The following is a 12,117-nucleotide window of genomic DNA, read 5'->3' as shown; positions in this document are numbered from 1 at the left end:
TCTTTTTTGTCTTTTCCTATTTGTGTATTTACTCTGGAGATAGGCCTCGCAGTTCCTTCTGCAGATATGCTGCAGGATATTTCCCATTAAGGGAAAACCTGCCAGTCTTTGTAGAGCAATTATGAGAAGATGGCAGAGAGCTAAAAGCATGCGACTGTTTTTGCAGGAATATGCATTGAGACACTGGTGGATTGAAGCTGAGATTATAACTGGGCTCAGGTCTAGCCCTCTCTTCCACATTCAGCTTGTATTTAAAGCACTTCATTGCCAGGTAGGATCTTTCTAGATTAAAAAAAAGAAAAAAAGGGTTTTATTAAAACTTGTGCAGGAGCTTAGCTTGGCTTGGCAGTTTGGATGCTGTCACAGTGGGTATGTTTTCTTTCATGCTTTGGAGGAAGGAGAGGAAATTTGGAGCCTTTGAACCTGCCTTGTCCCAGCCCTTTTTGCAGAGATCTTGTGCAGTTCTCGAGCACAGGCACTGGGTTCTGCCCAGTCCTTTGTAAAGAGACTGTTCTACAGCCAGTCCAAAGCTATTGCTGAGCCTCCTTTTCTGTGCTCAGTTGAGAGTGTTTCTGACCTATGAAAACCAATGGAGACACCATTTTTGCCAGTATTTTTAGTCAACAGTTCTTGTGAATGGAATAAATCACAAGCTGAAATTCATCCCTTGCAGTTGCAGGTCACCTTCGGTAGTACATAGCCTGCTGCAGCTCAGCTTCTTCACCAGTGGATTAATGTTTGAATACTGTTGTCCTAGTAACCTTGGCAAGTGGCAGCACGTGTTAGCCAGCAAGAGTTCAGTCTCGCAGTCACACGCTGGAAAAGAGTATGAGATATGTTTGCAAAAATCATCCGGGACATGTGGCTCTCCTGCTCCATGCTGAACTGAGACAGACCCTGAAGATGTGCTAATTATGTCATGTAGAGAAAGCCAGCAGGGAATATGCACTTACTGTTAAAACCAACATTAAAACTGGTGGGTCTGATTTTTCACAGTAAGGCAGCTAAAAATTGAGCCCTGAAAGGCCTTTAGGAAAGCTGCGAAGGACTTTTCTCTGTTGCCCTACAGGCTTTACTTTCATTGGTAGTTATACGGCAGAAATGTATACTGCTGTCACTCGAGAATGCTGCATTAAACAACTGTAATCAGTATACTTCTATCCATGATTTCTATTTGTGCTATTAAATTGCCTAAAGTGTAGTCTTTTTTTATGAAACTGTTCAAGGCTAACTTAAACTGGGCACTCTCTAGAACCTATTAAAAAAAAAACCCAACATGTTGGATAATGATTAAAGAGAAAGGAATTCATATATGGTTTTAAAGCAAAGATTATCCCCAAATGCTGTTTTTCTTCTTAACTAGAATTGGAAAAATATTAGTACTTGTTCAGAAAAACAGAAAGAAAAGACTGGGGAAGGTCACTGAAATACAACCTGATAAGTTTTGTTTCAAAATGTTTTTTTAAATATTAAGAACTAGTAATTTCCAAGCATAAATTTTACTTAAAACTGCATGGACTGAAGTGAAAAATAATGTTTTGCTGCTGAGCACAAAGCACTGTCGTAGAGTCTGAAATGTATGCCAAAGGCTCTGAGTTAGCGTGCAGCTTGGGGCAAATCATTTAATCTCTTGAAGACTCATCTTTCGTCAACCATGAGTTGAGATCAAGGATGCTTCTATAAGATCCTTTGAGATTTCTCCCTCATACCTTTTTCAGTTGTCCAAAGAATGACTAGGTTGCTTGTTCTTACTAAGCAAATGACAGTAGGACTGTGGTTCCCTAGTAAAGCAGGCACCCGCTGCTGTGGTTTATTGGTTGCTTTTTCCCCCGCAGACTTTGTATGGGCACACTCAGGCAGTGACCTGCCTTGCTGCATCTGTGACCTACAGCATCTTCGTGAGTGGATCCGATGACAGAACCTGCATCATTTGGGACCTGAACCAGCTGACGTACATAAACCAGCTTCCTGCCCACAAGGCAAGCCTCTGTTCTGTTGCCATCAACAATTCAACAGTAAGATCTTCATTTATCATCTTTCTTCTGATGTATCCATGAACATTTCATGATAATTTAATGGGTGCTCTTCCCAACATAAAAACATCCTGAGAGTCTGATACATTGATTTTTTTTCTTTCTACAGAGATCGCTAATAGTGTTCTTAATGACGAGAGGCGAGCACTAAAAGCAACATCTTAGACTGAGTAGCTAAGTAGAAGCATCTTTGGATGGGTAGATAGCAGGATTAAACAACTTTTAGTTTACAGAGCATGAAGTATTACCGTAGTAGCTCCTGGATTTGGCTCACTCATAACCTTATTGCTTCCATTATTTCATTAATTTCTCCTGACATTCATGCAGCAGAGCCACGTCAGCTGAGACATGTTAGACCTCAGTCTGCCGCCTCAGCTGACAACTTCCTTACACCTTTGCGGTTACAATGTTGGCTTTACTTTCCCTTCTACTCTCAGGTGCAGGGGGGGCTCTTGATAGCAGTGAGTGTAAGTCTGTTGTGGTCTTTGCCTGGCCAGAATTGCATGCATGTTGATAGGAAAATATTCTGTATTGGATTTTACTAGAAGCACTCTGGATAAGATTTTTTTCCAAAAGTGTTGCTTGCACATTTGTATTTTCTATCTCTGTTAGTATACTAGAGCAGGATTCCAGCTGCTCAGACAGTTCAAGGTTGGATCCAGTACCAGAGCTTGTACCAACAGAGGCAAAATTGAGTTCATTGCAGTAAGAAACCAGGCAGACATTCTCTGTGCAAAAATAGCCATCTCATATCAGAGCTTTACTAACCATTCAGTCTGATGGTTAGTAATTGAGGGTGGGAATTAAGTAGTCTGTTCAGTGCCAGCTCAGCTCCCAGCCCCAGGGGTCCTGGTTAGCGTAAAATGGCCAGTGGCTTCAGCAGGCCAGTTCAGAATACCCTGGTGGTCCCTTATGAAGTCAGTTGAAGCAGTGCCATGCATTCAGAAATGAGTGGGTGGGCTGGCACAGACTATGGGCTTGACACCCCAAGAGGATGGAGTCCTCTCCTTTCTATGTACCAGCCCACCATTGACAGTAGCCTTTTTAGTTGGTAGCTCCTCTTCTGGAGCTTCAAAAAAGAGATGGTCTGTGCCAGGAACAGTCTGGTGGTTGATCCAAGAGCAGTTGTCCAGCTTGTGGGAGTGCAAATGGTTAAACTGATTGGACAACAGTCTGCAGAAAGGTTCATTTAAAAGAGGAAAAACCTTAGGAAAATATGACTGAAATTTCAAGGGAAAAAAAGATGAAGGGGGTCCATATGTTGTGGATGAAAAAATTATTTTTGACGTTAGCAGAACAGGATGTTTAATTCTGAAAGGTGTTTTTGTTTAAATTTTCTATATATGTTTATATATTATAACATGAAGATAGAAACAAAATGTTTCCATGGTGCTAAATTAAGTATTTTGATTGACACAAAAGTACATGTTTGGTAACAAGGTTTTTTCCTGGAAAATTCAGAATGTTTTGAAGCAAAGTTTTGAAGGAAACAAATTTCTGAACCACATACTTTTCTGTGAAATAAGAACCCTATGCAGCTCTCTGTTATGTGATTGTTGGTTTTCATATTTGCTTGAGCAACTAGAAGCTCCATTTATAGATCCAAACCTCAGGGTGTTTGTATCACGTAGACACAAAATAAAAAGACTGTCCCAAAAAGTTTATAAGCTAAGGAGGATTGTAAAAGCTTGCTGTAACTCATGATTTCAGTTAGTTTTAAATCCCTGGTCTAGACTTGAAAAACACTGTAGATCACTACCAAATGCCTGGACATAATGTACTCTCATGCAGATAAGGTAGCTGATATTTAATCTCTTTAATTATTGGCAACTCTGTTTCAAATGTGCTATCCTTGTTTTATCTTCAGAATTCTGCCCTGTAGCGTGAAGAGCCCTGGTCCCAAATCAGGCAGGGGTGAAATATGGTGTTAGTTGATTTAAACCAGATGCTTGCTGCTAATTTAAGGGCACGCTGGCCTTTGCCAGAATCAGATGACTTTGCTGATGGTGTTCTATTTAGCTGGTTCTTAGTAGGCATCAAGGGTGGAAAAGTTAGGTGGAATTTCAATTAGTAACTTGATCAAAATGCACTTTTGATAAGATCGTTCAAAATTGCAGCATTGGCTCTTGGTTCTGTGTGTTTATTGCCCCTAAGGGATTACCTGTGTATCTGCTCCTTACGTGCAGTCTGTGGTAAAGACTATGCACCTGCACGGAAGGGAGAGGAGAGATTCAGTTGCAAAGGATGTTCTCTGCATCAGAAGTGCAGCTCACTGAATGCTGAGCTGGTCATTGGTCAAATGCAAAACACAGTCTAAAAATGCGATGACATTAAGCTCCCTGTGAGGGGCAGAGGAGGATTGTGAAATCACCGAAGGCTTCGCAGCTAAGCAGGTGAACACCGTGTCCTTGTTTAAGAGAATGCTTATTTGTAAAACTTAAGAGCACTAGTCCTGGCCCAGAACCTGTGCTAGGCATTGCCTGTGCACAGTCCCTGTCCCTGACAGTAGCTAGGTCAGTCTGTCAGTCTGCTTTTCTACTAAAAGTCTGGATTTTCTGGAAAATAGAAAGGGAACATTTAAAGAAATGTTTTAATTTAAAAAATGCAAAAAAGCCTTTGCTTCTGCATTATCTTGCTAAATCTGAGACAGTTGTTTTGGGTTTCTACAATGTAAAAATGTCAGAATTTTTCATGAGAAAAAAATGTCATCTTTTACTATCTCTGGTTTAAATCATCTGCCCAGTACCAAAACAAAGGTCAGAATTTAAGTCAGAGCAACTCTGTAATTCATAATCAGCAGTTAAGAGTTGTGAGGAGGATGAGTGTAGAATCTTGAAACATTGCCTCTTGCTTTGTTACAGGGTGCTATTATCTCTTGTGCTGGATCTTACCTATATCTGTGGACAGTCAATGGCCAGCTTCTTGCAAGCATTAACACCACCTGCAGCCCCGAAAGCCGTATTGTTTGCTGCTGCTTTGCTGAAGTGATGGACTGGGACACACGCAGCATCATCATCACAGGAAGCACAGATGGAGTGGTGAGGGTAGGTAGATGGGGGAGAGGAAAGGGAATCTGATTCACTGTAGACGAGAGACAAAATTTTGCATCCTACATGGAGGGACGGAACTACTAAAAGCCCATGCCACTTTCTTAACAGGGCAGCACAGGGCAGAAGCTGAAAATCAGAGTAAAATGTTTGCTTCCTATCAACTTTTATCCTCCTGAATAGAGGAGTTTTTGCCATTCAGGAAGAGTTTTGAAAACGTGCTTTTCATTCTGGTGTGGTTTTGAAAGCAAAAATTGTATTGCCCATCGGAAATATGTTTGAGTCTGGTTTCTGAGAGTTGGTTCGTAGCTCAGTTTATTAAGTCATACTTTCTCAGGAGCAGGAATTCACTGCTGGTTCCGCCTCCAGTCTGATGGGAGAGCTTCCTGGCTTACTGGGATCCTCGTTAGCGTGTCAGCCCAGCAACCCCACCAGCTCCCAGCATACATTTCTCCAGTATGACGCCCTGCAGCACTGTGGCAGAGGGAGAGACAACTGTGAAATCCTGTTCTGATGTTAGAAGTCCAATTTTCACCCCTTGCTGGGAAGCAGACAGCCACATCTCTCTCTTGTTGCATTGTTATAATCCATGCTTTTTCCATTTTTATCTCCTTGCTGGCACAGCTGTGGAAGACTGAATACACCAATACCCCAGGCCAAGCTGATGGACTGAGACCGCAGGGAGGTGCAATGGAAGAGCCAGGCAACACGGGTATGACCACAGGGTGGGCTGTGAACAGCTGTGGGACTGTGCGCTGCAGACCTTGTTTGGTTGTGAGGAAGAAGAGGGTGTGTGAGCACAGTGGTGTGAAGAGGAGATGGTGCAGGTAACTGGTGCAGTGTTACCGTAACCAGCAGCAGTAGTGGGTAGCCACTGCCCTGAGCCACCAGTCTTAAGGGCCCGTCCTGCCTGGATGAAGCCGAAAGCTTCTTCATAGGCTCTGTGACGGGTTTTGTCAAACTTGATAGACTACCTTTCTGCATAAACCTATGAAACTAATGAACTTTCCTGGCTCCAGAAAGCCCATTCCCTTGGCACCTCTGCTGATGGCCTGTACTAAAGTATTGTGGCACAATGTCAGAGTGGGCAGTGCCCGATCCTGCCCTGGGATGGAACAGGGAAGTTTGTTGCCTTTGCCACCTTAAATGAGGTCAGAGGCCCTTCAAACTGGTGGGAGGCCAGTAGCAGGCCCTAGTGCATGGAACTGTTTATTCAAGGCTGTGCCAAGCTGAAGCTGATACCCTGGAGTTTTCGCAGAGCTGAGGTTAATAAGACGATGGGGCTACGGTGCTGACTGGGATTAAAAACAACTCAAGCTCACTTCTCTGTTCTAACAAATACAGGAGCTGAAACCTGCCAGGGAGCTTTAAAGGCACATCCTAAATAGCACAGCTTGCTTCTCTTCGCAGCACATTTTATGAGAGAAAGGAATTGTGGTGTTAGTATGTATAATTTACACCACTTATTTGCTGTGATTCTCATTACAGACGTTCTCTATTACTTCAATTTTAGGCACACAATTTGCATAAATAGAGCTATAGATGTAACATCTGCATAAAAAGATACACAGTAATTGGGCATTACCACTGAGACCTTCAGAAGTGCTGTTCATGTAACTTGGCATCTACATTACTTAGATTGCTATGTGACAATATCTATACATACAGAGGCATATTGGAGATGCCAAACCAGATGCCCATCTGACCTTTTGTCACATCTCTGAGAGTAGCTAAAGCCAGATGCTTCTAGGGAAGGTGCAAGAACACCAGAGATGCCAGATGTGAAATAGTCTGGCTGTGATAGCTACATATTTGGTTTCATTGTGGTCTCTGATCAGATTGCTGTAAATCAAAGGAAAAGACTTAACGTTCCTTCTAAAATCCTAGTAGTATTATGTGGTCATTTTGTAGATTCTTTTTACGTGTACAAACATCCAATTTGTTTTAAGAATTTCCTACATTTTTGCCCGTAACTTCCTGTGGCATTTATTTCCATGTCCTATTTACTCAGGTACAATTGCATAGGAATGTCTTTGAGCAAACTGAGATTTTTAGCTATTTTTAAAATTTACATCTTAAACAGTTCCCCGAGCTAGGACTTAAAAGCTGCCCATGGGAGCACAGCAGAATACTCCTGTTTGTGCCTTTTTCAGAGGATCATAAAAGACGACAAACATTGACCAGGCATCTGGTGATGTGTAGACACACACACACCTGTTCACACAGAAGTATAAGGACGCATGTTCTCAGATGCATAAAGCAGCGGCATTTGTTAATAAAGAGTTGAGAGGTGTAATCAAAGCAGTGACAAGCTCCCTTAAACTGTTCAGATGACTTCAGAATTATTTTAAATGGCCAAATATTCCCACATCTCATTGTACGCATTAAAGAAAATAAAATTAATACAAAACACAGTCATTAAAAAGACCAAAGTAACTATGATTGAGTTATGTTGTTAGGGATGTGTGTATGTGAAATGTTCTCAGCATTTAATTATTGGTTCTGTTATGAGCAGATTTAGATAAGTTGATAATACCAGGGCTTTATGTAATTTCTTTTTACTAGGCAATTATGGGCTGTATTATATCCTGGCAGCAAGGTATTGTGGGGCATCTTATTAAGCATAGAGCCAGTGAAAACTGATGAACAATTTTGCTGAACTAGGCATGCAATTTAGAAAGCAATAATACACAAATCCAATTTAGCACACAATTGATACAGCCGCACGTCAGCACATGTAACTATCATAGCCACAAATTAAATTGGGATGGGCCTATTTTGCAACAGCATAGGCTGAGATTAAATGTATTTGTTCTCAACTTAACAACTTGCTGACCGTAAATAATAACAATCCCATCCATGCTGCCCCCAGACGCTTTCTAAATATTTATTTGTAAACCACGCGACAGGTAACAAGTGTGGAAAACATCTTGTCCTCTGTCGGGAACTGAATCCCAGCCTTGCCTCGACTGGAAAACCAAGTAAGACCAGCCCAGCGGTGACAGCGCTGGCGGTATCCAGGTCCTGCCCCCCCCCTCGCACTGCGGCCGGTGCCCGGCAGAGGGCACCGCGCCAGCCGCGGGCTCTCCGCCGCTCCGCCCTGCGCCGCCGCGGTCTGTTATTTTATTCTGAACTCGGTATTGCTGCTGGGGTTTTGCCTCGTTGTTGTTGTTTCTAAAATCTCCGTCGAACCGCCCTGTCTTAGCCAAATGCAGTCACTCTGGGAGCCGGCCTGGCTGACTCTGTTAAGTGAAGGATGTGGGGATAGTCAGCGGTCAGATAGGAGACAACCCGGGAGAAATAGCAGCTTTCGGCCGGAATAGTTGTAGAGATCAGTAGCTGCTACACTGTCTCTGCACCACAGAAAAACCACTATCCTAGGAGCTGCTGGAGATGCTATCCCCTTAAAATGTAAACAGGAAGTTTTGGGGCAAAGGACAACTTTGTTGTTAAACTCGACTTAGTTTGCACAGCCAGCAGTACTTTAGTTTACTCAATCTCCCTCCTGCAGCTTCATCTGGCTGTAATATTTGTTGTTATCTCCTACCCCAGGATGTTACAATGTACTGTAAAACAGTTGCTGTCTTTCCAAAAGTGTTGACGTTTTGATAGTTGCTAAAATGATTCCTATATTTGCATGCTCAGATTTAGAGCACTTTGAGTGTGATGCTTATATGCATTGAAAGTGGGAAAGTTTGGCGGGGAGGGTTAGTTTCATTAGTGTTGATGGCACTGCATGCAGCAGAGATTTCAGTGGCTGAACCCATGACGTTATATGCTAACAAGTCTGAATTCTGAATCTAGCCAGCAGATTTAATTGATGTTTTGTGGATTCTCAGGATCAGTGAAGGGTAAGAGCTCCTGATCTGGCTAGATTGTCCACAACTAACCCACTGAACTCCAGAAAAGTTTGGATCTGATTCTAAATTCAGTCTTTGAAGTATGAATCTTTGTCTATATCATTGTTCATCAAATTTAACATTAAAGATAACCTGCTCCCTTGAATGCTGCATCCTCCTAATTGCTAGACATACAGGAGAAAGCCTTAATCCTATTTGCATCTTGTTCTTAAACTTTTTTCTCTTCTTCTTCTTTCTTTCTCAAGAAATTCCTCCAAGCTCCTAGTCGGTGATGACTGGGGAAGAGTCTGCTGCTGGTCTGTGGATGGGTAGGAAGAAATAGCCAAGAACTCTTGTTTTTTCAGCCTTTTGGATGGAGAGAAAATTACCCTTCAAAGCATGAAAGAGTCAGAGAAACCGGAAGCCTATGGTGGGGGACTGAATCTCAAAGGAGTTGTTGGACTGACCCTGCAGTCAACTCTGACTGAAATTAAAGAGTGGACTCCAAAATTACAAGAGAGGCACTGACAGACATGCACATAGACAATGAGATTTTGCAGTATTTGTCCTGGGAAAACTTTTGTATTTTAAATGTTATTTTAGATACTGAATTTGGCATAATACATTGTATTTCACAAATAACAGCTAGCAAATAAAACTGCCTTGATTATGCCAAAGAGCAATGTAGCTTAATAAAATTAGCATATTCTAATTTTAATACCATGAGAGCAGAAAATGCTGAGGCTTCAAACAGATGTTAAGTGAGTTTGTTGTAGTATCTTTCTTCTTATTACCATAGTATGTTAATATCTCCATTCCTACTCTTCCTCCTTCCCTGAATCTGCATGAAAATGTATGCATGCCTTCTGAAAAGCTATTTTGTTTGCAAAGTGAAGGTAGGAATTCCCAGAATGACAGTGGTGCCTTTATCCAGCCCCACCATGAACATGTGTTATGATGCAATCTTTAATTTCCTAATTTCTGACTTGTTTTTTTCATAGTGGGCAAGGCAGGTAAAATGCATGGAACAGGTGAGGATGAAGATCTGACACAGCTGGTCAATATATTCTTTCATTCTCCTCCTTCACTGCCTTCTTTCCTAGCCTTGTCCTGATGTTCTCTGGAGTATCAGTATTTGAGACATACTTCAGGATTTACCTTTGCAATCACTCTGCATGGTAGAAGTGGGTATTTGTGGTATAAGAAAGCTGAGGCCATACTGTAATAAATCTAAGTGCCGTTTGTGTCCCTAGTGGAGATGGAGAAAGTGTGAAAAATCAAGCTCCTTAACATTTTATGAGAATTTGAAGGAGCTAAACTGATAACTTAACTCCCCCTCTCCCCTGCCTCTCCTTGACCTGGTAAAGAAATTGAGTATCTTATCTTACACACGGAAGGGCTGAGTAGCCACTTAGGCAGAGCAGCTTCCTGAACACCACAGACTGGGTCAGGGCAAGAGCCAGGATGAAGACGAAGGACATTGTGGCCATGAAGGCCCTTGTGTTCATAGTACCAAACACACCCCTGAACAGACAGAGCCAAGACACTTCTCTGATTTCCACCGCACTGGGACTGGTTAGCACTGCACGAGTGAAGCCCTGTGTGTGCTGCACTGGACAGCCAGATTGAGGAACCTGAGGAACTGCTATATGCTAAAATCTTGGTGCTAGAGACTTGCCAGTGTCATTAGGAAGAATCTGGAGTAGAAGACAGGTTTTTACCAGTCTTCCTCTAACTACACCATCAACTTTCTTCTTCCCGTAAGGCACTGCTTTGTTCATGACTCTTCCTTTGAATTATGTTGCTGAATGAGCGAGAATTCCTATGGCAAACAGCTTCTTTCCTTAGAGTGCTGAGACATGTACCCCCGCAACCCACCCTGCAGCTTGGTCTAACCTCCACAGTGAGTGAGGTAATTGCCTGTGGAAAATGTAGTAATTAGAGGCTAACTCATGATGCAGACATACAACGAAGGCTGCATTATGTCTACACAGATGACCTGGCTGGTTATCCTTTCTAACCTCCAAGTATGTGACTTGATGACTCAGATACTATCCTTTCTGTGCTCAGTGAAACATATGCTGAAAACAGGCCAAAATGCACCAATGTTTTTGTAATCAAAATAACCCTGTGGAGCAAAGGTGGACCATGCCTGTCTTTCCTTTTTCTGAGGACTGGGGAAAGGTCAATTGTCATAGAATTCAACAAAATTAAGTATACTACCTCTTTTCTCTTCCCTCTCTACACATTCCTTAAAAATAAGCTGTGATTTGGATACACGGACAGCAAGACTTGGAGTCCTGTCAACTGTTGAATACAGCTTTGCTGAACCATGATAAAGGTGATTAAGAGCAATGAAAGAAGCTCACTACCTGTGTTTTCGTTTGGCTAGTAGGCCTCTTGATAGCTTGCTAATTGTGTCTCCTCCTTTAGCCTTTTCATGCAGCCTGTTTGCACCAATAGCAGATAGTCCCTTTCCTAGAGCTGGCACTGGCACCTACTTCGCAGCCTGGACAGCAGCACTCATGGTTCCAGTGCTCTAGACATCAACCTGACTTTGGTATAAGAAGAGGCCAGCTGTTGGCTAGCCATGCATGCATTTGACAGGCTCATCTCCTTGTGCTTAACATCAGTTCTCTTACATCGTCAAGAGAAGGACGAGGTGCATCAGCTGTTGTTTTGGATCACAGAGAACAAATCCAGAGTGTGCATGTGTGAATGGAAGCCAGCAGGTTAAGAATGAATGCCTTCCTGAGTCAAGCTTGTTCTAATGTTCAAGGAGCTGTAATTTGGGAGAATATAAAAGGCAAATGGATAGAAATGGGTTGCAATTTCCTCCTGGTGAAAATTCTGATTAGGAGTGATTTGCTATACAGCCGTGTTTGGTTGAGAAAGTTTGGGTTTCTTCTCTAGCTCTAGAGGATTTTTCCCCAGAGTCGTAAGTCATGGAAAGAAATGCATACTGTGAGTACCAAAAGCACCACTCCTTGCTTGCAGATTTAAGGCACAAATGTAAGCATGTTGCAGTCGTCAAATTTCCTAGGTCTGATACAGCCAGTGGTAGAATGCTACCTGGTCATTTTCCTGCAGGCAAGTCTCTATGACATTAAGTTTTTGCTGGAGACTTGTAATATGTGGTTGAACAATTAACTAAAACCAACCCTCTTACAAGCACCTACTTTTATATTTGTGTTGGTC

The 12,117-nt window shown here is 42.3% G+C and overlaps 1 protein-coding gene across 1 annotated transcript in view; it reads left to right on the top strand.

The window, feature by feature from the left end:
* The window catches only part of WDFY4 (WDFY family member 4), a 144,312-nt gene extending 135,014 nt beyond the window's left edge, over positions 1-9,298 (top strand). Inside the window, 5 exon segments of the mRNA XM_009320630.1 lie at positions 1,836-2,015; positions 4,895-5,077; positions 5,705-5,792; positions 7,990-8,101; positions 9,186-9,298. Coding sequence (XP_009318905.1) covers positions 1,836-2,015; positions 4,895-5,077; positions 5,705-5,792; positions 7,990-8,101; positions 9,186-9,252 — 630 coding nt within the window. The 3' untranslated portion in view covers positions 9,253-9,298.
* Positions 9,299-12,117: the final 2,819 nt, after the last annotated feature.

This window comes from Pygoscelis adeliae, unplaced genomic scaffold (genome assembly GCF_000699105.1).
Source record: "Pygoscelis adeliae isolate BGI_AS28 unplaced genomic scaffold, ASM69910v1 Scaffold190, whole genome shotgun sequence".
Taxonomy (NCBI): Eukaryota; Metazoa; Chordata; class Aves; order Sphenisciformes; family Spheniscidae; genus Pygoscelis; species Pygoscelis adeliae.
Note: the sequence above shows the minus strand (reverse complement) of the source record. Positions and strands in the feature narration are given on the sequence as shown.